The sequence below is a fragment of the Lepus europaeus genome, chromosome 21, assembly GCF_033115175.1.
Source record: "Lepus europaeus isolate LE1 chromosome 21, mLepTim1.pri, whole genome shotgun sequence".
In the NCBI taxonomy this organism is placed as follows: Eukaryota; Metazoa; Chordata; class Mammalia; order Lagomorpha; family Leporidae; genus Lepus; species Lepus europaeus.
The window spans coordinates 1,379,015-1,403,438 of NC_084847.1; the positions used below are offsets into that span (position 1 = coordinate 1,379,015).

Sequence of the window (24,424 nt, forward strand, 5' to 3'; positions counted from 1 at the left end):
CGGGCTCGGCCTGGCCCCAGCCGCCCGTGTGCTCCCCCCAGACTCGGCAGTGGTGCTGGAGGAGGGCAGTGCAGGAGAGGCCTCCGGGCTGGCGGAGCCCCCAGAGCTGGAGGACCAGGGGCACTGCGGGCGTGCCCATGCCTACAGCAGGGTGAGTGAGGAGGGGCGGGGCCTCTACCCACGCCTCCCCGCGGGCCCCAGCTTGCTCTGCACTCGGTGTGTCCCCGCTGCTCTGAGAAGTGGCGTCCCACACGGCAGCCTGGGGTCCTTGGCGCCCTTCTGGGGATCGCCAGGTGTCCACGGATCGGTGTGGGGCTCTGAGCTGGGGTGGGGTGCCCAGCGAGGGAGGGGCTGTGGTGGGGGTGGGGGCGGGGGCCCTGCTGGCCTGACCAGGGCTCTCCCCGGGCGGCCCCTTCCAGTCGTCCTCAGCGTCTAGCCAGGAGGAGAAGTTCCACGCAGAGGACCTGGCTGCTGCGGGCGTCCCCATCGAGCGGGCCGTGTCCTCTGCGGGCGGCCGGCCCTCGGTGGACCTGTCCTTCCAGCCCTCGCAGCCCCTGAGCAAGTCCAGCTCCTCTCCTGAGCTGCAGACCCTGCAGGACATCCTCGGGGACCCCGGGGACAAGGCGGACGTGGGCCGGCTCAGTCCGGAGGCCAAGGCCCGGTCACAGTCGGGGCTTCTGGATGGAGACGGTGCTGCCTGGGCAGCCGCTGACCAGGAGCCCCAGGGCCTGGGCCCAGCACAGCCTGAGGGTGCCCTGGCCTCCGGCTCGCCCCGCTCGCCCGGCGGCCTCCGGCCCCGAGGATATACCATCTCCGACTCCGCCCCGTCGCGCAGGGGCCGGCGGGCAGACAGGGTGGAGAGGGACACCTTCAAGAGCAGAGCCGCGGCCACCAATGCCGAGAAAGTGCCCGGCATCAACCCCAGGTGTGGGAGCTTGGGCCCTGGGCACCCCTGGCAGAGCTGGTGTGGCCGGCACTGCCCGCGCCCCACGCTGCGTCCCCTCTCGCTGCAGCTTCGTGTTCCTGCAGCTCTACCACTCCCCCTTCTTTGGCGACGACTCCAACAAGCCCATCCTGCTGCCCAACGAGGTATGCGCCCGTGGCCCTGGCGGCCTGGGGGCTGCACGGGGGCGGGGGCCGCCTCTGCCCTGGGCTCAGGCGGACTCTCTGGCTGCAGTCCTTCGAGCGCTCGGTGCAGCTCCTGGACCAGATTCCGTCCTACGACACGCACAAGATCGCCGTGCTGTACGTGGGAGAGGGCCAGGTGAGGCTGTGGGGGGAGCCTGGGCCGCAGGGCGGGTGGGGTCCAGGCCCTCACCCTTCCCGTGAGGCAGCCACGCACGACCCTGAGCCCCAGGGCCCTCCTTCAGACAGGCGGTGAGGACGGGGCAGGCGTGTGGAGGTGCCGCTGACGTGGGCCTCTGTGGAGGAGTGGCACGTGCAGAGCCCCGGGGCGGGTCTAGAGGGGCAGGCGGGCTGGAGCCCTGGGTGGTTCTGAGCAGGCTCTGGAAGCAGCGCCTGGCTGCTGTTGGCAGACCCGATGGGGTGGCCATGGTGGTTCCCGCAGATGGGCGTCCTGGTGGGGGCTCTGGGTGGCAGAGCACATGAGGTTAATGGGAGTGATGCCAGCGGCAGCTCTGGAGTGAAGTGGCTGTGCCCTGAGTGGGGGCGGCAGTGACGCCGGCCCAGAGGAGGCCTGCGGACCCCTGGCGGCCACGTGGGCCCCGTGCTCTCTGTCTGCAGAGCAATAGCGAGCTCGCCATCCTGTCCAACGAGCACGGCTCCTACCGCTACGCGGAGTTCCTGACCGGGCTCGGCAAGCTCATCGAGCTCAAGGACTGCCAGCCGGACAAGGTGTACCTGGGCGGCCTGGACGTGTGCGGCGAGGACGGCCAGTTCACCTACTGCTGGCACGACGACATCATGCAAGGTCACTGTCCAGGGCACCTGGGGCCCGAGGCAGGCCGGGGCACCGGTCAGCATGGCGGCTCTGCTTCCAGGGGAGGACCCGCCAGCCAGGACAGTGCGGGGGTGGGGGCAGGGCTAGAGAGGGGTGCCTGGGGAGGGGTCCGGGGGCGTGGCGGAGCCCCTGCCCGGCTGCCCCACCCACGCTGGCCTTGCCTGCCCCGCAGCCGTCTTCCATATCGCCACCCTGATGCCCACCAAGGATGTGGACAAGCACCGCTGTGACAAGAAGCGCCACCTGGGCAACGACTTCGTCTCCATCGTCTACAACGATTCCGGCGAGGACTTCAAGCTGGGCACCATCAGAGTGAGGGCAGCCCCTGTCCCCTGGAGCACGAGCCTGTGCCTCCTGCAGGCGTGGCTGTGGCCTTGGTGTTGCCTCCGAATGGCTCCTGTGCCCCATGGCCTGGCTGAGCCCCTCCCTGGTTCCCGTCTCACCACTACTGGTGACCCCAGTCCCCCGCATGTCCTGGGTAAGGGGTCATGTGGGCAGCAGGCAGGCTCAGGGGACCAGCCGGGGCAGTGCTTGTCCCCTCTGCGGTGGGCACAGGGGCTGAGGGGGTCTGTGGGGGGCCTGGGGGCGCGTGGCTGGAGCCCCGTCACGGCGTCTTGGCCGTGTCAGGGAGAAGCGTGGGTGCAAAGGCAGTGGGCGGTGCTGCCCGTCGGTGACCGCCCACCTCTGGTCTGGGCAGGGCCAGTTCAACTTCGTGCACGTGATCATCACGCCGCTGGACTACGAGTGCAACCTTGTGTCCTTGCAGTGCAGGAAAGGTGGGCCAGACCCCGCACCCACGGCGCGCCCAGACGTGGGGGGCCTGGTGGACGCCAGCCCCCGCTGAGCGCACGCTCTCCCCAGACATGGAAGGCCTGGTGGACACCAGCATGGCCAAGATCGTGTCTGACCGCAACCTCCCGTTCGTGGCCCGCCAGATGGCCCTGCATGCCAACGTGAGTGGGGGCAGTGTCTGGGGGGAGGGTGGCCACGGTGCCTCCAGCCGGGGGCTCAGGCCGTCCTCCGCCCCCAGATGGCCTCGCAGGTGCACCACAGCCGCTCCAACCCCACCGACATCTACCCCTCCAAGTGGATCGCCCGGCTGCGGCACATCAAGCGGCTGCGCCAGCGGGTAGGGGGGACAGGGCCTCCCCGGGGCGGGGCGGGACCCAGGGTTGCGGCTGCAGCGTCCATCTCCCCTTGCCCCAGATCCGCGAAGCGGCCCAGTACTCCAACTCCGGCCTGCCGGTGCTGCACACGCACACGCCCGCCCACACCAAGGCCCCAGCTCAGGCCCCGGCCGAGCCGGCGCCCCCCTACGAGACAGGCCAGCGCAAGCGCCTCCTCTCCTCCGTGGATGACTTCACGGAGTTCGTGTGAGGCCGGGCCCAGCACAATGAATAAAGCGGCTCGGCGGGTGCCGAGACAGACGCACGGAGCAGTCAGCCAGCTTCTTTATTTGACTTTGTCTGCCTTGGGGGTGGGGTGGGGGGGCAGCTGTCGCCAGGAGCCTCTGGGCTGCACTTTCTCAAGGGGCGTCACACCTCTCCCCTGGTCACACACCCCCTGCCCAGCCCTGGGAGCCAGCCCCAGGGAGGGGTCTTCCCATGACCACCCTGGGAGGTACTGTGTCCAGGCCCCCTCCCCTTCCCGGGGCCTCGTGCTGCTTGTCACCCAGGCCTGACACCAGCAGGTCTGGGGGCACAGCAGTGTCGGCCATCACTGTCCAGCACCTGCCCAGGGCCAGACTCGGATCCAAGAGGCAGCCATGGCCCCCACTGCCCTAGTGGACAATAGTGACATACAAAAATACACACATTCGACACCGTATAAATTACTGACAGGTGGCAGCCGAGGAGGGCCCTGCGCAGGGCCCACAGCCAATAACTTAGGGGAGGCAACAGGAAGTGCAGGCCAGCCCTCGCCCCCGCCCGGGAGCCGGGCCCAGCCCGCTGGACCTGAGGACGTACGTGGGCAATAAATTAGCATGTCAGAGGCGGGCACTCACCCAGTCCAATACTGCTGTGCCCTCCCGCGCGCGGCGGGCAGGACCTCTGTAAAGTGCAGGCGCTCACTGCTCCACACAGCCCGCGCAGGCGGCAGAAGGTAATACTGAGCGGTGCCCCTGGCCCAGGGGCTAAGTGCTGCTGGGGTGGACCTTGTTGGCCCGGAGGGAGGTCCTGCGGGGGCCTGGAAGCCCGTCCCTGCCCCGGCTGGCCCGGGCGGGCTGTGGGGGAGGGAGGGGCGGGAGCCCGCGGCCGCGGAGGCTCTGCAGCTGCTGCTCCAGCCGGAACACGTCCTCGGTGGCCTGGTTGAGCCGGTCAAACTGGGCGAGCAGGGCCTCGAACACCAGGTGCAGCCGGGAGGGCTCCGGCTCACCCCGGGCCCCCGGGCGGCCCAGGCCGGTGCTCAGTGCGTCCAGCTGGCTGGAGGAGGTGGAGGGATGGGAGGCTTCGGAGCTGGCGCTGGGCGGGCGCGCGTCCGGGGAGGACTTGGAGCCCCTGGACGAGCGGGAGGGCAGCGGCTCCATCCCCTCGAAGCGGACTTTGTGGCGGAACTGGGGGCGGCACAGGGGCTCGGTCAGTCCGGCTGCGCCCAGGGCGCGTCCCTCTCCCCCCCACTGGGCCGTACCCACCTCCTTGACCTTGCTGACGCCCAGCCAGAGGCGCAGCCTGCGCAGCAGCAGCTCCACCATCTCGTAGTCCTGCGGCTCCCAGGCCGGCCGGTACAGCTCGCCCCGCAGCCCGTGGTAGCGCCAGCGCAGGACGACGGCCCCCAGTCTCAGCGCGCCCCACAGCCGCAGGGCCCAGAGCCCCACGCACAGCAGCGGGGCCAGGTTCCAGGCCTCGGCGGGGCACAGCGAGGGCGCCCCGGCCCCAGCCCCGGGGCACAGCACCAAGAGGGCGCCCGCTGCGCTCCGAAGGGACTGTGCGCAAGACGACACGAGCTGCGGGGGGGGGGGGGGGGGAGAGCAGGAGTGAGGACCTCGCGGGCCCCGCCCGGCCGCCCGCACCACCCCCCAGCCCGCACCTACCAGCACGGCCAGCTGCGTGTAGGCCACGCCCAGCACGGCCAGGCCCAAGGTGGCTCCCGCGAGCTCCGGCAGGGCCCGGCACAGCGTCTTGCCGAAAATGGACCACTGGCGCACGAAGCGCAGCTGCTGGGCCGCCTGCGGGCAGGGTGTGTGAGGCCGGGCCGCGCCCTGCCCGCCCCAACGCCGCCCCGCCCCGCCGCGGCCGGGCGCGCACCTTGACCGAGAGCAGGAAGAGCAGCGAGGCGGCCAGGCCCCGCGCCGCGGCGCTCAGCTGCGCCACCTGGTCGAAGCTGATGAAGCGGCGCAGGCGGCCGCGCACGAAGAGGGCCCACTGGCGGTCAGCGGCGCCCAGCTGAGCCAGACGCACCAGTCCCGTGGCCGCCGTCAGTGCCACCAGCAGCCACCTGGCCCAGGCCCCGGGCCGCACTGCGCGCGCGCGCCCCTCCTTGCGCCAGGCGTGCGCCTCGGCCACCGAGAAGTAGAGCGCGAACAGCAGCAGGCACACCTGCGGGGGCGGGGTCAGCGCTGGGGGCGGGGCGAGCGGAGGGCGGGGTCGGCGCTGGGGCGGGGTCGGGCGCTGGGGCAGGCCACTGAGGGGCGGAGTCCGCGCGGGGTGGGCGGGGTCGTGGGCGGGGCGAGCGCTGGGGGTGGGGCGGGTCTCACCGAGGTGAGCAGAGGCAGCGACAGGCCCGCGCTGAGGCGCCGCAGCGCGAACGGGCGCACGCTGAGCGCAGCCAGGGCGCGGCCGGCCGCGGGGAACTCGAGGCGCAGGGTGACGGCAGCGTGCAGCCCTACGGCCGGGCTGTAGCGCGTGAGCTCCACAAACACGGCGCGGCTCCTGCACAGAGGCCGGGTCAGCAGGGGCGGGCCCGGGGGGGGGGGTCAGCAGGGGCGGGCCCGGGGGGGGGGGGTCAGCAGGGGCGGGCCCCGGGGGGCGGCGGGGCGGGGGCGGGGGCCCACCTGTTGTCCAGCCAGTTGTGCAGCCGTAAGAAGCCCAGCCGCGCGCGGCTCTCCTCCAGGCTCAGGCCCAGCTCCTGCACGTAGCCCCCGCTGTCGTACACGGCGCAGTGGCCCCAGGACCAGGTGCTGGAGGAGGAGCCGGGGCAGGTGGAGCCGGGGCAGGTGGAGCCAGGGCCCACACCCGAGGGATGCCGGGGACCCCCGCTGCTCACCCCAGCAGGTCAGGTGCGGAGTAGGCCCAGGCGGCCGAGCCGTTGGGGGCTGCGCTCTCCCAGCCCACGCCGAAGTCGCTGGTGCTGAAGCCCCCCGCGGCCGCGCACCGGTGCAGCCCCACGCTGCGGGCGTCCGGGCAGAGTGCTGGAAGGCAGGCCGGGGAGGGTCACAGCCCCACGTGCCCCGGCTGCCGCCCCCCAACCCAGAGCGGGCACCAGCGTCCCCTCGGGTTTCCGAGCGCCAGGGAAGGGGCGGGGCGGGGTGGGGGCCGCGGCAGCTCACCTTCCTGCAGCCGCACCTGCCGCAGCCGCAGCGGCCCCAGCTCGGGGCTGGACCGGTTCCCGTGCACGTAGGGGAGCAGCACGTGAGACACCCACGGCCAGAACTCCTCAGACCTGCACCCCGGACACGGAGTCAGCGCCCAGCGCCCGGCTCCCCCACCTGGGTGGGCACCGGCTGTCCAGGCCCCCAGCCCATCCCTACCGGCCGATGGCCAGGAAGGCCCCACTGTCCAGCTCCTGCTTGATGGCGCTCTGCAGGCGATACGCGTGGCCGTGGGCGGAGGCGTCCCCGTAGTTGGCCAGCAGTGTCACCAGCAGGAAAAGCATGTATACCAGGAGGCTCTGGGGACAGGGGCCCTGCGGTCAGCCCCACGGCACCCGGCGCTGCCCCCACCTTGGGCAGACACAAGCCCCTGAGGGAGACAAGGCAGCAGCAGCTGGGCAGGCTCGGGCGGGGCGGGGCGGCCGGGGCTCGGCACACAGGCTCGGACGGGCAGGGGTGCGGCACTCACCCGCAGCATGCCGTGCAGCCTCTTGACCTTGCGGGCTTCCTCTTTGGCCAGGAAGAGCGCGAAGCCGTGGGGAGGGCGCACGCGGGGCACGCGCTCGCTCACGGGCGTCACGGCCGGGCTCTCCACCAGGCTGTCGTCCTCGTCAGGGTGCAGCCGCTTGGCCACCAGTGAGAAGTACAGGGCTTCCAGCAGGACCTGGGGGCAGGGGTGGCGTCAGAGCCGCCAGCAGGCGCCAGAGGCCGGCGGCCCCGGCAGCCGCGGCAGCCGCGGCCCGCTCACCTTGAGTGGCTCCCAGCCGAGGAACGAGGCCAGGAAGCTGGAGCTGCTGGACAGGAGCCACATGACACTGACGCTCGGGGGGAAGCCGGCACCGAGCCACCCCGAGATGCCCACGGCCACGGCCACCAGGAGCAGGCTGAGCCCGTGGGCTAGGGGTGCACACCAGGCCGGCAGCAGTCGCCTCCGCAGACCCTGGCTCAGGCCTGGAGAAGCAGAGACGTGACTGGCAGGTGAGCCAAAGGCAAGGGCCAGGAAGGCGCCCAGGACCCACGCGCACCTGCCCTGGGGAGCGGAGCCGCCGGGCGCTGTTCCCGGGCCGCGTCCGGGCTGGGCGGCCGCTTCTCCAGCCTCTGCAGCGGCAACGCCTCCGTCTTCTCGGCAGGGGACCTGAGGCACAGCCAGGGCTCAGTGTCGCCTCCCTTGGGCCCCCGGCCCGACCACGCCGCCTCCCCACCTGCGCACGTGCAACACGGAGGCCGTGTGCCGTGGCCTGGCCCACCTCCCTCCCTCCCGTGTGCAGGCCGACTGAAGGCCCCCTGGCCCTGCTCAGTCCAGTGCTGCCACGGGAGGCAGCGTGGAGGTGAACGGGGAGGAACAAGCAGGTGGAGCCAGCCCATGGCTGCACCTGCGCCCGGGGGAGCCGCCGGCTCGCTGTCACTCCCGGCTTTCTGCCGAGGCGGGAGGGGGAATCAGCGGATGAGTGGGCGGGACTTCCTTCCTCCAAACTGACTTTTCTGGGTGTAAAAGTAGCTGACCCGGACGGTGAGCACTTCCTGTCAGGACCCACCCCCCCGAGTGTCTACACCACACACGTGGATGCACTCACTCCCTGCTGGGGCCCCTGGTCTTTCTGAGCTGGCTACACCGTTGCAAACCCAGCACCAGAGCTGAGGACGGCTTCCCACTGGACTCAGCAGCAAGAGAGCAAAGACGGACAGACGGACAGACAGACGGACAGACTGCCTCCGGGGGGGGGCACCTGCGGGGGAGGCCAGGGACGGTCCAGGCAGGAGATGACACGGCTGGAGCAGGCGGGGACGCAGGGGGAGGAGGGGACAGAGGAGCAGGTGGGGACATGGGTGGGGACACAGGAGGAGGGGACAGAGGAGCAGGTGGGGACACAGGAGGTGGGGACAGAGGAGCAGGTGGGGACATGAGCGGGGACACAGGAGGTGGGGACAGACACAGGAGGAGGGGACACAGGAGGTGGGGACAGAGGAGCAGGCGGGGACACAGGAGATGGGGACAGAGGAGCAGGTGGGGACACAGGAGGTGGGGACAGACACAGGAGGAGGGGACACAGGAGGTGGGGACAGAGGAGCAGGGGACCCGGGCGGCGGCAGCTGCAGACACAGGAGCACGGCCAGCTCTGAGTGACGAGGACCTTGCAAGCCCCTGGGAGATGATACAGACGAGGGTCACAGTGACCCCTGGCCTTGTGTCTTGGGCGGCCAGCAGCAGGGCCCGGGGCAGCCGCTCGCTGGGCCTGAGCCGCCACGGCCACCCCGAGAGCGAGGTTTCTGGCAGAGCGCGGAGGGTCACGGGGACTCGCAGGGGGTGGATTTTGCATCTGCTAAGCTGGGGGCAGCTTCTTCGAGAAGAGGCCTAGCGTCCAGGGTCTGCAGTGGGGAAGCTGCTGCCCGTGACGCCGCCAACCCACATCGGCGCCAGGTCAAGTCCTAGCTGCCCCGCTCCTGATGCAGCGCCCTGCTCATGCACCCGGGAGACCAGAACACGGCCCAGAGCTCCTGGGGCCCTGCCGCCCACGAGGGAGACCCGGGAGACCAGAACACGGCCCAGAGCTCCTGGGGCCCTGCCGCCCACGAGGGAGACCCGGGAGACCAGAACACGGCCCAGAGCTCCTGGGGCCCTGCCGCCCACGAGGGAGACCCGGGAGACCAGAACACGGCCCAGAGCTCCTGGGGCCCTGCCGCCCACGAGGGAGACCCGCATGGCGTGTCTGGCTCCTGACTTTGGCCTGGCCCAGTCCTGGCCATTATGGCCATTTGGGGATTGAACCAGTGGACGGAAGACCTCTGTCCCTCCCCCACCCCCAACTCTGCCTTTCAAAGAGATAAAACAAATCTTTAACAAAAAAGGTAATTGTATAAAAATATGCTGCTAAATTAGAAAACAGCCCCTCAAGAAAACGGAAATTCTTAAAAATGCATGGGGCTGGCACTGTGGCGTAGCAGGTAAAGCCGTCACCTGCAGTGCCGGCATTCCATATGGGTGTCAGTTCTAGTCCCGCTGCTCCACTTCCCATCCAGCTCTCTGCTGTGGTCTGGGAGAGCAGCAGAGGTTGACCCAAGTCCTTGGGCCCCTGCACCCATGTGGGAGACCGGGAAGAAGCTCCTGGCTCCTGGCTTCAGATCAGCACAGCTCCGGCCATTGTGGCCAACTGGGGAGTGAACCAGCGGATGGAAGACCTCTCTCTCTCTCTCTCCCTCTCTCTCTCTCTGTGTAACTCTGACCTTCAAGCAAATAAATCAATCTTTTAAAAAAATGCAAATCATCACAAGGACTTAGGAGCCAGCCTGCCCACGACTTCCCGCTGCTCTGAGAAGGGGTGGGAACCCCCTGCCTCCTATGGCCCTCGGCCCCCTGCCCGGGCCGCCTCCCCACAGCGCAGGTTCCAGAGCTGGGTGAGGCCCTGCCCCGGGCTCCCGGCTGCCCCTCCCTCCAAGGCCCCGGAGCACACTTACAAGCCAGCCAGCAGGTCAGTGTCCACCCGTGTGTCCTGGGCGGGGGTCAGGCTGCCCCCTGCGTCTAGAGGGGACAGGACACGTGAGGCGGGCCCGGCTCTGGGCCTCCCCTCTCGCCGCCCCCACTCACCTGCTGCTGACAGGTACTTGGCAGGGGAGCAGGGGCTGACCAGGGAGACGCCATCCTCCTCGGGGCCCGGCACATGGCCGGTGCGCGCCCTTGCCAACCGCTGCAGGGTGCTGCCCACGATGGATGAGTCACTGAGCAGGTCTGGCCAACTGAAGGTCCCCTCGCTGGATGGCCAGCACCCCAGGCTGTAGGTGACATGCAGGGTCAGCTGGGGGGCTGGGCAGGCCCACACACACCCCCACACGACTCCCCAGCAGCTCTCCCCCAGGGCTCACGCTCCTCCAGGGAGCCCCACCTGCTCGCATCATCCAGAAACGAGTCACTTTTCACTGGTCCGGCAAAGGCCTGTGGAAAAGCAGAGAGCGCTTCCAAGTCTGGCTGGCCCGGGCAGCCGGCCCCTGCCGCCCCAGCCCGTTCCTTGCCCCGCCCCAGCCCGCACCTCAGCCCGCAGACCGGCGAGTGTGAGCAAGGCACTGTCCAGCACGGACGAGTCCAGGCAGCTGTCCGCATCCAGTACCGGCTGGCCGGCCGCCAGGAGGCCTGGGCCTCCAGCCACCTGCAGGACAGGGCAGAGGAACAAGGAGCCGCCTCCCGTGCTGGGCGTGCTCACCCCTGTCCTGAGAGAATGTTCTAGATTGGTCAGACGTGGTTGTCTACCCTGTCCATTACGGCAGCTCCTGCCCACGTGGTGGCACTGAGCACTGGAGATGTGGCTGCTGTAACTGAGGTGTTTTGGTTTGGTTAAAATTAAGCAGGCTGATGCTGTAGCACAGCGAGTAAAGCTGCTGCCTGCAGGGCCGGCATCCCATGTGGGCGCTGGTTCAAGTCCCGGCTGCTCCTCTTCCCATCCAGCTCTGCTGTGGCCTGGGAAAGCAGTAGAAGATGGCCCGAGTCCTTGGGCCCTGCACCTGCATGGGAGACCTGGAGGAGGCTCCTGGTTCCGGATCAGCACAGCTCCGGCCATTGTAGCCATCTAGGAAGTGAACCAGTGGACAGGAAGACCTCTCTCTCTCTCTCTCTCTGCCTCTCTGTAACTTTCAAATAAATACATAAATCTTTGAAAAAAATTAAACTCCTCGGGTCACGGATCCAACCTCTTCACCGCCACAAACCTGCTGGGGGCCCAGGCCTCCTGCCCAGCGACCGGCCCAATCCTGCTCTGCTGGGCTCCCACTGAGCGGCTGCTCCCCGCCTCCCCCAGCGAGCACGGGGGCCCCTCCTCCCGTGTCTGGGTCCGTCCACCTCGGCGGGCAGTGCAGCCCCCGCCCACCTTGCTCCGGGACATGCGGAAGAGGAAGAGGATGAGCAGGTACACGGGGTACACGATGACACTGGAGACCAGGCCGACGGCAACCGTGCTGACGCTCAGCGGCACCACCCTGGACACAGGCCCTGTGCTGGACAGCAGGAGAGACCCGGGCCAGGGTAGGCCGGGAGGGGCGGGAGGAGCCGGGCTGGGCAGAGGGGAGCCACCTGCGCCCGCAGGCACCAACCTGTAGGCAGTGTCCCCCACGGCCCCGTACCACACGGCGTTGGCCCCCAGGAACAGGCAGACTAGGAGGACACAGCAGGTGGCCCTCTGCACACGGGTGAAGCGGCTGCGAGGTGGCCGGTCCCAGATGGACAGCCAGATGTGCTTGTCGAAGAACCCACGCTGCAGCTCGGCCACCAGGAGGCGCCGGAACTGCCACAGGGCCGCGTCACCTGGGGAGAGGCGTGGCTGCAGCAGGCGCGGCCGCCGCCCCCCTCCCGCCCCCGCCGGCGGCCCGGCCTTACTCGCCGCCAGCACCTCCTTCTCCACCAGGCCCCCGTTGGCCTCTGTCTCCACCGACAGCCAGTCGTTGACCAGGAAGACGGTGCTGCGGGCGCTCTGCAGGTCCCGGACAATGACGTGTTGCAGGAACCAGGCGGGGCTGAGCCCTGCAGGGGCGAAGGCCGAGGTCAGGGCCCAGGTCAGGCCGGCGGGCCAGCGGGCCAGCGGGGGCTCCCAGCACACACCTTTGTTGTCATGCCACACGCGGATTTTCCACACGCTGCCCAGGCTGTGCGGCGTGGCGATCTGGAAGATGTCCAGGCTGTTGCGGTGGAAGGCTCTGTCCCCGTCCAGGTGCCGGTGGCCGCTCCGGCTGTCCGCCCCGTACAGCATGATGCCCACGTGGGCCGTGGTGCCTGGGGGATGCCGGCTGTGAGCCCTCCCTCGCCACGTCAGGCGGTCTGCTTGGCCCAGTGCTCACCAACACTGCCTGCAGCCACTTCCATGTTAAATAGACAGCAGCCCCTTCGACGGGCTCCATCACAGGTGCCGGGGCGCTGACCAGAGCTGTGTGCCCGAGGCGGCTCGCCAGGCACCGCCGCCAGACCGCTCCCGCCGGGGTGGGTGGGGTGCGGCTGTGTGGCCGCCTCTCCTTGGGAGAAGCCCACAGGAGGTGTCGGCAGTGGAAACCAGGGGAGGCCTGGCGCCCCCACTCCCACACAGTCCCCACGTGCACACACGGCTGTCGGCCCCCCACTCCCACACAGTCCCCACGTGCACACACGGCTGTCGGCGCCCCCACTCCCACACAGTCCCCACGTGCACACACGGCTGTCGGCGCCCCCACTCCCACACAGGTCCCCACGTGCACACACGGCTGTCGGCCCCCCACTCCCACACAGGTCCCCACGTGCACACACGGCTGTCGGCGCCCCCACTCCCACACAGGTCCCCACGTGCACACACGGCTGTCGGCCCCCCACTCCCACACAGTCCCCACGTGCACACACGGCTGTCGGCCCCCCACTCCCACACAGGTCCCCACGTGCACACACGGCTGTCGGCCCCCCACTCCCACACAGGTCCCCACGTGCACACACGGCTGTCGGCGCCCCCACTCCCACACAGGTCCCCACGTGCACACACGGCTGTCGGCCCCCCACTCCCACACAGTCCCCACGTGCACACACGGCTGTCGGCCCCCCACTCCCACACAGGTCCCCACGTGCACACACGGCTGTCGGCCCCCCACTCCCACACAGGTCCCCACGTGCACACACGGCTGTCGGCGCCCCCACTCCCACACAGGTCCCCACGTGCACACACGGCTGTCGGCCCCCCACTCCCACACAGTCCCCACGTGCACACACGGCTGTCGGCCCCCCACTCCCACACAGGTCCCCACGTGCACACACGGCTGTCGGCCCCCCACTCCCACACAGGTCCCCACGTGCACACACGGCTGTCGGCGCCCCCACTCCCACACAGGTCCCCACGTGCACACACGGCTGTCGGCCCCCCACTCCCACACAGTCCCCACGTGCACACACGGCTGTCGGCGCCCCCACTCCCACATGCACACACGGCTGAGTCGGCGGCCCCACTCCCACATGCACACACGGCTGTCGGCCCCCCACTCCCACATGCACACACGGCTGAGTCGGCGGCCCCACTCCCGCACGCGCACACGGCTGAGTCGCTGTTCCCCGTGCTGGCACACGTCCCTGGGTATTGGTGAGCAACGCTAGTTGACTTTTAGTTTCGGAATTAAACTTGAAAGAGATCAAAAGCTCCCACCGCGAGGGTCACTCCCCAGGAGCTCACGAGGGCCAGGGCTGGGCCCCAGGGGACTCTGTCCAGGCCGCCCACGTGGGAGGCAGGGACACAACCGCCCCCTGTCAGCTGCAGGATGCTGGAATCGGGAGAGAACCAAGTACAGAGCCCAGGCACATGGGCCACAAGGCACACCGGCACATGGGAGACGTGGCACACCGGCACATGGGAGACGTGGCACACCGGCACATGGGAGACGTGGCACACCGGCACATGGGCCACAAGGCACACCGGCACATGGGAGACGTGGCATACCGGCACACGGGCCACAAGGCACACGGCACATGGGCCACATGGCACACGGCACATGGGAGACATGGCACACCAGCACATGGGAGACATGGCACACCAGCACATGGGCCACATGGCACACCGGCACATGGGAGACGTGGCACACCGGCACATGGGAGACGTGGCACACCGGCACATGGGAGACATGGCACACAGCACATGGGAGACATGGCACACCGGCACATGGGAGACATGGCACACCGGCACATGGGAGACGTGGCACACCGGCACATGGGAGACATGGCACACCGGCACATGGGAGACGTGGCACACCGGCACATGGGAGACGTGGCACACCGGCACATGGGAGACGTGGCACACCGGCACATGGGAGACATGGCACACCGGCACATGGGAGACATGGCACACCGGCACATGGGAGACGTGGCACACCGGCACATGGGAGACGTGGCACACCGGCACATGGGAGACGTGGCACACCGGCACATGGGAGACGTGGCATACCGGCACATGGGCCACAAGGCACACGGCACATGGGCCACAAGGCACACCGGCACATGGGAGACATGGCATACCAGCACATGGGCCACAAGGCACACGGCACATGGGAGACATGGCACACCGGCACATGGGAGACATGGCACACCGGCACATGGGAGACGTGGCACACCGGCACATGGGAGACGTGGCACACCGGCACATGGGAGACGTGGCACACCGGCACATGGGAGACATGGCACACCGGCACATGGGAGACGTGGCATACCGGCACATGGGCCACAAGGCACACGGCACATGGGAGACATGGCACACCGGCACATGGGAGACATGGCACACCGGCACATGGGAGACATGGCACACCAGCACATGGGCCACGTGGCATACCGGCACATGGGAGACATGGCACACAGCACATGGGAGACATGGCACACCGGCACATGGGAGACATGGCATACCAGCACATGGGCCACAAGGCACACAGCACATGGGAGACATGGCACACCGGCACATGGGAGACATGGCACACCGGCACATGGGAGACATGGCACACCAGCACATGGGCCACGTGGCATACCGGCACATGGGCCACATGGCACACAGCACATGGGAGACATGGCATACCGGCACATGGGCCACGTGGCATACCGGCACATGGGAGACATGGCACACAGCACATGGGAGACATGGCACACCGGCACATGGGCCACGTGGCATACCGGCACATGGGCCACATGGCACACAGCACATGGGAGACATGGCACACCGGCACATGGGAGACGTGGCACACCGGCACATGGGAGACGTGGCACATCGGCACATGGGAGACGTGGCATACCGGCACATGGGCCACGTGGCACACGGCACATGGGCCACGTGGCATACCGGCACGTGGGAGACGTGGGTGCCTTGGCCAAATTTCACAGCTCCCAGAACAGCCTGCCCATGTGCCAGTCAAGCCCGCTTCGGCAGGGCTGGCCCAGCCCGGGGCGGTGGGTCCCTGGCTGCTCTGGGAGCCAGGGCGCCTGTGCTGACGGTGTCACGCCCTCTCAGGAGCGAGGGGCATGCAGCCGCCTCTCAGGGCTGGCTGGGCCCACACTGGTTTCACAACCATCACCGCTCAGGGGCGTGGCCAGACAGCACGGGCCGGGGGCGGGGCCTGGGCGGGTGGATCCCGGTCCTCGCGCTCACCTGAGCCTCTGCCCCAGCCGGTCTTGACCAGAATCTCGTACTTGAAGCGGCCCCTCTTCCCGCAGAAGGGGATGACACGGACCCGGCTGACGTCCAGCTGGTCCAGCTTGCGCAGGATCACAGCCATGACGGCGTAGGCCACCAGGCACACGGCACAGGTCAGCACAATGACGTAGTTCACGCCCACGGCCGGCTCCTGGGAGGACAGGCCCGTCGGGTCCTCGCTCCCCCACCGGAACAGCACCCAGCGACAGCTCTCCCCTCCACCGTGGGCCGGGACCGTGGGACAGGGTGACCCACCGGGAAGATAAAGTGCACGTGGCTGGGGGGCACGAACAGGCTGGCGCCGAAGGCCGTGAGGTGGCGGGTGAGGCACACGGCCTGGCTGGGCGAGGTCTCCTCCAGCGGCACGAGCCCCTCCGTCTTCCACGCCATGTCCTCCTCACTGAAGTACTGGCACAGGGACGTGTAGAGGCCCACGGACACCTCCAGCGCGGACCAGTGGAAGTGACTGGTCAGGTTCAGGTAGTAGCTGCCCCTGGGCGCTCCGGTCCTGGACAGAGAGGGGGCGTCACAGCCCGACCCCGGCAGCCGTCGGCCTCACACGCCAGGCACCATGCTCACGGCACCCGTCCCGCTGCCCGCCGCCCCGGCTGGAGCCGCTCACCCGGGGGCGATGAAGAAGGTGTAGGGCCTGTGGTCCGCGCCCTGCAGCAGCTCCGGGCGGATTCTCCTGCTGGCCGAGCAGTTGTGCTCGTTGGGAAGGGGCGCCGAGTGCAGGTAAGCGGCCAGGTACGGCTCCGGCTCCTCGGCCAGGTAGCGGCCTGGGAGGGCAGGGCAGCGTCAGCCCCCTCGCAGGCTACCCCTCCCCCACCACAGGGCCCAGGGCGTCCTGGGAGCAGAGGGCCCCCCAGGGCCCCAGGACACAGGTGGCGGCTTCTGCCAGGAACACATCCCTCCCCGGGGCAAGGCGGGGGAGGGGAGGCCCACCGCTGCCCACTCGCGGCACCCACCATTCAGCACCGTGTACGTGAGCTGCAGGTGCAGGCCCGCCTCGGGGTTGGTGCTGTCCAGGGCGACCACGGCGCTGACCGAGGCCCGGGGCGGGATGACGGCGGAGCCCACGGGCGCGTGGGGGCCCCAGGAGGCCCGGTCCGAGTTGTTGGGCACTTTGACAGTGATGGCGTGCTCCGAGGCCAGCTGCTCGATGGGGATGTGCGTGCCGGCCTGGGTCTGGAAGGCCATGGACGCGACTTTGGTGGACACGGTGTAGTTGCTGATGTAGCCGAACGGGAAGGGGTTGGAGTCCACCAGGAACATGAGCTGCACCACGTCACTGAGCGGCGCCAGGGCCCCGCTGAAGGCCTCGGGGATGGAGAAGTGGCAGCCGGGGCCCGAGGCACTGCCGTAGCACAGCAGGCTCCGCGGGTCCGAGCGCTTGCCCTGGGCCACGATCTCCTCGCCCGCCAGGGTCAGCGGCTCCTCGTTGAGCACCCGGGAGCGCATGAGGATGCCCAAGAGGGCCGACGACAGGTTGTAGGCTTTGGACGCCACCATCAGGGCCGGCGGCTCCACCCCCAGCTCCGAGAGCTGCGGGCCCTGCACGTCCAAGCTGGCCAGGTGGATGAGGTCACCTGGACATGGGCAGAGGTCAGGGGGGCAGGGAGGCAGGGCAGGACCAGTGCAGGGTGGGGGGAGGGGCAGGGGAGGACAGGAGGAGGCAGGGGCCCGGGCCCACGCCCCCACACCTGTGATGTTGAGGATGCTGTCGGCGATGGCGGTGGGCGTGCCGGTGCCCTGGGCGGTCTCGGCCTGCAGGATACGCATCATGCCCTCCAGCTTGTGCAGGGTCCCCTTCAGGCAGGAGCGACACACCAGCTCCCTGCGCGACACCTGCAGAGCCAGCACCGCGTCCACCCGCTCACCTCGCGGTCTGGGCCCAGGCCGCACGTCTCCACCCCTCAGGCCAGCTCAGCCTCCCTGCCAAGAGCGCCGCCGGGGCTCCGAGCCACACCAAGTAGCCAGTTTTCCCGGGGCCCATGAGCCACAGAGCAGCGGCCACCCCAGGACACCTCTTCACTCAACCCAGGGCAAGGCGGGTGCTGAGGCCCAGCCACACTCAAGGCCACAGGAGCCACGTGGCAACAGATCACCCCCACCTGGCGGCCAGCCCTGCAGCAGGCCGGGCGCAGCAGCCCCATGGGACACGCCAACTCCCTGGTCTGCACCTCAGCGGCCGGGCCAGAGGTGAGCCACGTGGGGGGGTGAGAGCAAGCGCGGGCCCAGCAGGGCGGCACAGGGCGGCCTCTGCCTGCCACCCCTCGCCACCCCGGGTGCTCCCAACGCCCTGGGCCACCTGCTGGGCTCACACCCGAAGCAGCACAGCAGGGGAAGCGAGGCTGCCCAGAGGGATACCCCGCCCGCCCCGGGCCCCGCCCCGGGCCCCGCCCCTACCGTGCACTGGGCCAGCGCCGCGGCCACCTGCTGGATGTCGTCCACCGTGTTGACGCGCAGGGAGACCAGGGTCTCCGTTATGTTCTTCCGCACCTGGGCTCGCAGCTGCTGCTCCTGCTCTGCCCCCGCGGCCCCGTCTGCGGCCTGCTCGTGCTGGGCGGGCAGCGGGCACACGGCGTCAGGGCGCGGGGGGGAGGGCTGCGGGGGGGGGCAGGCCGGGCGCGGGGGCTGCGGGGGCAGGCGCGCTGGGGAGGGGGGGCCGGGCACGCGGGGGCAGGCACGCGCGGGCAGGTGCACTGACCTCGTTCAGCACGGTGACCAGGGCCAGCGAGTACTCAATGACGTGCTGGGGGTCGGCCTGCCGCAGCAGCCCCGGCAGCACGGTGGCCGTGAGGCCGTGCAGCCAGGCCGTGAGGCCAGGGGAGCCGCCGTCTGGCTCGGGCAGGGAGATGACCAGAGACCTGGGGGGGCGGCGGCCGGGCGTGAGCAGGCCGGCGGGGGCCCGCGCCCGCGCCCCGGCAGGGCCAGCTCACCTGTTGAGGGCGACCACGGCGGCGCCCAGCTGGTCTTGCACCAGCACCGCCAGGCCCACGTGGAAGCGCGGCCGGAAGCCGGGCGGCAGCACGGCCGCGTAGGCGGACAGGCTGCCCTTGTAGACGCAGAACTCCTCGCAGTGGCCCTGGCGACAGCGGCGCAGCAGCAGCGCGTACACCAGCGGCGCGCCCGCGTCCTCGGCGTCCCGCCACCCTGCGGGCGGCACCGTCAGCCAGAGCCCCGCGCCGCCCGCCCCGGCCCCGGCCCCGCCGCGGGCGCGCTCACCTGTGCATTCGAAGTGCACCTTGGTGGTGAGCGCGCGCACGGCGCCCTGCGGGAAGAGGCGGCAGGCGCCCCCGAGCGGCGGGCGGTTCGGGGCGAGCCGGATGGAGGCGCAGCCCTCCTCCTCGCCCGACTGGCCCAGCACCGTGAGCGTGAACGTGTAGCCCTCGCCGTCCCGCAGCGCGCCGCGCCGCACCACCAGCCGCATGCCCGCGCTGCCGGTGGACGTGGTCGTCTCGTCCAGCACCAGCGTCTTGTTGCTGAAGGTGCGCGCCGCCCAGCGCTGCGGGGACAGTGGGGACAGCGGGGCGCTGAGCGCCAGCACGGAGCGGGGACCCCGCCCCCCCGCCCCTCCCCCCACTCACCCCTCGCTTGGAGCCCCGGCTGCAGTTGTAGCAGCGACCCTCCAGGTACACGTAGGAGCTGCGGCTCACTTCGTAAACCGCCTGCGCCTTGCAGGACACGCACTCCAAGGACACGATGGGCACTCGGCCGCTCCGGATCAGCACCTGGCGGGGGCGGGGTGACCGATCAGGCCTCCGCGTCTGTCCACGTGGGGACGTGGCCGGGCTGCTCCCCGGCAGGAAGGCCGGCGCCCCTGGCCGGGCTCCCACTCCACTCGAGCTCCAGATGCCGGATGCCCGCCCGGGGCAGTGGTGACGCGGGCCTGCCGCACCACCAGGCTGAGCCACAGCTGCGCGCAGACCTCCACTGCCATCTCGGGCTCCCGCGCCCTTCTGCACCAGGCCCCTCCGGGTGGGGCCCTCCCAGGCAGGTAGGCAGAGGAAGGCCTGGTGCAGCAGGGCAGACCCGGCCCGGGGCAGCCGCCAGCAGCCGCCAGGGGGCCGGGGTCACCGCACGGTGTTGCCGGCCCTCCTGGGCCAGGGGGCTGGGGTCACCGCACGGTGTTGCCGGCCCTCCTGGCTACAGCAGTGCAGGGGAGCACGCAGAGGAGACCAGGGCACAGGGACGGGGACAGCAGCCATCTGGGGTGGGAAGGGGGCACGGCTGTCAGGACACAGCTGCTTTTACCAACACCAGAGCTGGTGTGTTTCACGTGCAGCCGAGTTCCAATACCCAAACAAGCAATGTTAACGTCGATGTTTAGCTAATAGAATTTAAGTCCAAATCAGGTGCGAGTGAACACAGCCTCTTAGGGGAAGAGGGGGGCAGTGGTGGTGCTGAGCTCTGTGCGTGGACACAGGGCCCATGGGGTTGGGGCAGCACCCACCGTCTGGCTGGTGGCCTCTTCCCTCCGGCCTGCCTTCCACACGGTGAGGTTGAAGGTGTACTCCACGCCGGCTTCCAGGCGCTCCCGGGGGATGGTGACCACGCTGCTCCCCCGTGGCCCAAAGTTCAGTGTGCACCCACCAGCCTCATTCTACACGTGACAAGCGGGGGGGGGGGGGGGGGGCGTGGTGAGAGGGCCCCGGGCGGCCTTGGAGCAGAGCCTGGACGACAAGAGCCGCAGAGGCCCCCACCCACGCTGGGACCAAGCCCAAGAAGCCAGAGGCCAGGCCCCATCAGGCTCGCCGGATATGGGGCACGTGACAAAGGGGACAGGACAGGTGGCCCCATGGCACGGCCTACCTGTGTCGAGGCCACGCAGGCCCAGTGGCAGCTCAGGGGCGTCTGGTCGCCTTCCTCCAGGTTAGGGTCATAGGACTCACTGCCGTCCAGCACCAGGTCCTGCGTGTCTGACCACACGCGATACGAACCGCCCTCGATGATGGGCACCAGGCGCTCGGGGGCCACGGTCACGTTGGCCTGGATGCTGCGTGCCAGCGGCGTGTCCCCGAACGACACCACAAACACAAAGCAATAGTGGCCCACGGGCAGCGCCAGCCGCGGCACCACCAGCTGGGGCCGGCTCACGTCCACGCCAGGCAGGGCCACTCGAGACCCATGGCCCAGCCGCTGGCAGCTGGCAGTGCGGTACACCTCCCAGCGGTACTCGGTCTGGTAGGTGACGCAGTCGCGCAGGTCCACGTGCGCCTCCAGGTAGTTGCGCTGGGAGCGCCGCATGAGGACCTGCAGGGGCAGGGCCACATCCACCTCGGGCTCCCTGCAGGCCAGCACCTGGACGGTCACCGTGGCCTGCGCCACAAAGAAGCTCACCAGGTTGGAGGCGTTCACCTCCACGCGGTAGTCCCCAGGCTGCGAGTAGCGGTGGTCGGCCCAGGGCTCTTCCGTGTCGCGCACAGGAGTGCCATCCCCAAAGGCCCAGCGGTAGGCCACGCGCCGGGGGCTGGGACTCGTGGCGGCCTCAAAGCGGGCGGAGCGGTTGGTGAAGCAGCGGCCGCTGCGCAGCGCCACGTGCCGGATGACGTCCTGGACCTCCACGGCCAGCGTGAGGTTCACACCGCCCAGCTCGTTGAAGGCACGCACATGGATCTCTAGCAGCCCCGCGGCCACGGGGGTGTAGGTGACGTCACGGCCCGACAGGATGACCAGCGAGTCACCCTGGACCTTCTGCAGGGAGAAGTACCAGGCGTAGGCGACACGGGAGCCGCGCAGCACCCGCGCCGTGAAGTTCTGCTCGGCGCCTGTGGGGATGCCTGCCTCGCAGCAATTGGGCACCTGCAGTCCACCGACGGGCTCCAACACCGAGACGCGCACCTGCGCCTGGGCCCGGCTCACGTGGTTCTCGGCCTGTATGCTCACCACATGGTCCCCAACCCAGGCAAAGCTGCGGGAAAAGTAGGGCCCGGGCAGCACCTCGGGGCCAGCCCCGTCGACCTGCAGGCGGAAGGTGACAGCTGAGCCGGCAGCCAGCAGGATCTGAAAGTGGACTGGCTGCCCGGGAGCCACCACCTCGCGGCTGGCCCACAGTACCAGGCCCACGACAGGCTCCTCCACCGTGAGGTTGTGCAGGGCTAGGAGCCAGCTGACCGCGTTGGAGGCGTTGAGCTGGATAGAGACGGCGCCGGCGTCAGGGAAGCCCACGGTGACATACTGGCCGCACTTGCTGCCGCCGGGCACAGCCCAGCACCAGCTCACATTGGTGCCCGAGGCCAGCTGCCCCCAGAAGGGCACAGTGGAGCCAGCAGGCACGAAGCTGCCGTCCAGGCCGCCAGTCTCGATGGTGAGGCCGCTCACAGGCACCTGCACAGCCACCTCAACGGTGGCATTGGCCAAGCCCAGCTGATTCCCTGCCGTGACCGTGACAAGGTGCAGGCCAGATGTGGCAAAGGCATGGGTTGTGGACGGCATGAGCGTCTCCCAGCTCAGCTCTTCCCCCAGGGACCATGTGTAAACCACGCCACTGCCACCGGCCAGCTCAGCACTGAGGGTGACGCTCGCATTGACGGCAGCCGGGTTGGGGGAGGCGGCCACGGTCAGCCACCCCACGGGCTCCACAAAGGCCACAGTGCGGTTGGCCAGGGCACTGCCCAGCATGTTGGTAGCCCGCAGCTGGACGTGGTAGGTGCCGGGCTCGAGTGCGGTGAGCAAGAAGCCCTTGCCGCTGCCGGTGAGGGGCGGGCCGCCCTCCCGCTGGGCAGTCCAGCTGTAGGAGATGTTGGTGCCCTCTCTCACCATGGCCTGCAGCTGCAGCGTGTGGTTGGTGGGGAAGCAGCAGGCGCCGGCGCCGCCTGCCACCTGCAGCCCCTCGATGAGCTGCTGGACGTAGATGAAGATGCTGTCCTGCACGGCGCCCACCTCGTTCTCCGCCGTGACGATGATGTTGAAGGTGCCCACCGAGCGGAAGGTGTAGGAGATGGTGGGGCCCCCGGGGATGGGCGTGCAGCGGTCACACAGCACCCAGGAGTAGCGCACGTCGCTGCCCGCCTCCAGCGAGGTGCTGAAGCTCACACTGCTGTTGAGTGGCACCGCCGTGCGGCTGGCGTTGACGCTCAGGCCCCGGACACGCCGCTTCACGGTGACGTTGAGCTGGGACGCGCCGCGGCTCACCTCGTTCCAGGCAGCAACCCTGACGGTGAAGTCGCCAGTGCTGTTGTAGGCGTGGGTGACCTCCGGGCCCTCGAGCCAGGCCCCGTCCCCCAGCTCCCACAGGTAGGAGGCCGGGCGCCCACGGCCCACGGCCGAGAACAGGTAGGGCTTCTGCAGCTCCAGCGCGCGGGAGCCGTTGACCCTGACGCCTGTGAGCACCACGGGCTCCTGCACCTCCACGAGCGCCGAGTCGTTGGCGGCCGACACGTTGTTGGACACGGTGACTGTCACCAGGTAGGAGCCCGGCTCTCGGTAAGTGAACGTCGCTTCAGGGCCCCCAGCACGGGCAGGGGCAGCGGACTCGGCGCCCGAGTCCCAGGTGTAGCGGTAGGGAAACAGGGGCCAGGCGTGCGCCACCAGGCGGGCCTCGTCCCCAGGCCGCACAAACTGCCTCTCGGGCTGCAGGGTGACGTTGCCCAGCTCGGGCTCCACGCAGACGCTGGTGAAGTAGTGCGCCTTGTTCACCCGGCTCGACAGCACCAGCACCAGGGGGAACGTGCCGCTCCGTGGGAAGCTGTGCGTCACCGTTGGCCGCCCCCGGATGCTCGTGTTTGAGGAGCCGTCACCAAAGGTCCAGTCGAAGAGGTAGCAGGTGGGGTCGCCGGTGACGTGAGCCGTGAGCTGGACAGCAGGCTGCGTGGGGACACAGCCGGAGGGCTCAATGCGCAGCACCTCCAGGACAAAGACCTGCACGGGCAGCGACTGCGCCAGGTGGCCCGCGGGACTGGCCGCACCTACGGTCACCGTGTAGTTCTGCGCCCGCAGGTACACGTGCTGCGCCTGGGCCTCGGGACCCGTGAACACCGTGCCGTCCCCCATGTCGAACGTCCAGGTGACGTTGTCGCCGGCCTCCACCGTGGCGCTGACCAGGGCGGGGGCGCCCTGCTCCACAGCTGGGCTGAGGTGCACGCTCAGGCCCCGCAGCTCCTCCAAGACAAGCACGTCGGCACGTGCCGCCACGCTGCTCACCGTGTTGTTGAGCTCCAGGCAGACACGGTAGCTGCCCCTCGAGGCATAGGTGTGGTTAACCGCCGGCTGGCTCTGTGCCAGGACAGCAGAGCCGTCCCCGAAGTCCCACGAGTACAGGATGCCACCAGGTGGGGGTGGCGGGTGTGGAAAGAAGGTGACGGGCCGGCCAGCCACCAAGACACTGCTGCTCATGCCCACCACCACTGTGGGCAGCGTGGTGCGCACACTCACCGGCACCTGCTGCGTCAGGTTCTCGAAGGTGTTGGACACCAGCACGGTCAGGTTGTACTCGCCTGTGGGGACACCAGAGCCCTTGCCTGGCACCCGGTGCTGAGCAGAGGGTGCCCGTCTGCGGTGCACGTGTGGCTCAGCCCACACACCCCACACCCAGCCCAGGAGCTCCTGCAGGACATGGCCAGACCCAGCGTCCAGGGGGAGCAAGAGGCAGGGAAGACCAGGCCTGGGCCAGCAAAGGGCAAGGATCAAAAGGTGACTTCCCCGCTCTCATCTCCAAAACGCTTGAGGGCAGGGACGGCCAGCGCGGTTTCCGGCCGGCAGACTCAGATCAGGGCCTCCGGGCCCCACTCCGCCCTGCGCCCCCCAGCCAGGCCCGGCACGCGTGAGGGGTTGTCCCTC

The 24,424-nt window shown here is 69.4% G+C and overlaps 2 protein-coding genes across 17 annotated transcripts in view; one reads left to right on the top strand and one right to left on the bottom strand.

Annotated features, from left to right (window-relative positions):
• The window catches only part of TSC2 (TSC complex subunit 2), a 37,297-nt gene extending 33,888 nt beyond the window's left edge, over window positions 1–3,409 (top strand). For 8 of the 15 annotated variants that reach the window (XM_062180607.1, XM_062180610.1, XM_062180608.1 and 5 more), the window contains 10 exons: window positions 42–151; window positions 420–925; window positions 1,014–1,089; window positions 1,178–1,264; window positions 1,744–1,930; window positions 2,133–2,272; window positions 2,658–2,736; window positions 2,822–2,913; window positions 2,991–3,089; window positions 3,167–3,409. In XM_062180607.1, coding sequence (XP_062036591.1) covers window positions 42–151; window positions 420–925; window positions 1,014–1,089; window positions 1,178–1,264; window positions 1,744–1,930; window positions 2,133–2,272; window positions 2,658–2,736; window positions 2,822–2,913; window positions 2,991–3,089; window positions 3,167–3,337 — 1,547 coding nt within the window. In that variant the 3' untranslated portion in view covers window positions 3,338–3,409. Of the gene's footprint in view, window positions 1–20; window positions 152–419; window positions 926–1,013; window positions 1,090–1,177; window positions 1,265–1,743; window positions 1,931–2,132; window positions 2,273–2,657; window positions 2,737–2,821; window positions 2,914–2,990; window positions 3,090–3,166 lie in introns of all 15 variants that reach the window. The other 7 variants (XM_062180605.1, XM_062180606.1, XM_062180612.1 and 4 more) reach the window with 1 other exon arrangement.
• Window positions 3,410–3,504: 95 nt separating this feature from the next.
• PKD1 (polycystin 1, transient receptor potential channel interacting) overlaps window positions 3,505–24,424 on the bottom strand; it is a 44,321-nt gene continuing 23,401 nt past the window's right edge. The window contains exons 15-46 of one of the 2 annotated variants that reach the window (XM_062180603.1): window positions 20,459–24,081; window positions 20,100–20,249; window positions 19,234–19,377; window positions 18,872–19,151; window positions 18,586–18,799; window positions 18,354–18,513; window positions 18,053–18,205; window positions 17,347–17,491; window positions 16,612–17,232; window positions 16,266–16,422; window positions 15,899–16,151; window positions 15,599–15,794; window positions 12,070–12,240; window positions 11,848–11,991; window positions 11,565–11,775; window positions 11,342–11,468; window positions 10,511–10,627; window positions 10,367–10,416; window positions 10,072–10,256; window positions 9,942–10,005; window positions 7,514–7,623; window positions 7,237–7,439; window positions 6,958–7,152; window positions 6,648–6,787; window positions 6,447–6,559; window positions 6,164–6,308; window positions 5,952–6,077; window positions 5,655–5,829; window positions 5,206–5,496; window positions 4,992–5,126; window positions 4,593–4,904; window positions 3,505–4,514 (exon numbers count right to left, since the gene is read on the bottom strand). In XM_062180603.1, coding sequence (XP_062036587.1) covers window positions 4,095–4,514; window positions 4,593–4,904; window positions 4,992–5,126; window positions 5,206–5,496; window positions 5,655–5,829; window positions 5,952–6,077; window positions 6,164–6,308; window positions 6,447–6,559; window positions 6,648–6,787; window positions 6,958–7,152; window positions 7,237–7,439; window positions 7,514–7,623; window positions 9,942–10,005; window positions 10,072–10,256; window positions 10,367–10,416; window positions 10,511–10,627; window positions 11,342–11,468; window positions 11,565–11,775; window positions 11,848–11,991; window positions 12,070–12,240; window positions 15,599–15,794; window positions 15,899–16,151; window positions 16,266–16,422; window positions 16,612–17,232; window positions 17,347–17,491; window positions 18,053–18,205; window positions 18,354–18,513; window positions 18,586–18,799; window positions 18,872–19,151; window positions 19,234–19,377; window positions 20,100–20,249; window positions 20,459–24,081 — 9,530 coding nt within the window. In that variant the 3' untranslated portion in view covers window positions 3,505–4,094. Of the gene's footprint in view, window positions 4,515–4,592; window positions 4,905–4,991; window positions 5,127–5,205; window positions 5,517–5,654; window positions 5,830–5,951; window positions 6,078–6,163; window positions 6,309–6,446; window positions 6,560–6,647; window positions 6,788–6,957; window positions 7,153–7,236; window positions 7,440–7,513; window positions 7,624–9,941; window positions 10,006–10,071; window positions 10,257–10,366; window positions 10,417–10,510; window positions 10,628–11,341; window positions 11,469–11,564; window positions 11,776–11,847; window positions 11,992–12,069; window positions 12,241–15,598; window positions 15,795–15,898; window positions 16,152–16,265; window positions 16,423–16,611; window positions 17,233–17,346; window positions 17,492–18,052; window positions 18,206–18,353; window positions 18,514–18,585; window positions 18,800–18,871; window positions 19,152–19,233; window positions 19,378–20,099; window positions 20,250–20,458; window positions 24,082–24,424 lie in introns of those variants that run through there. The other variant, XM_062180604.1, reaches the window with a different exon arrangement.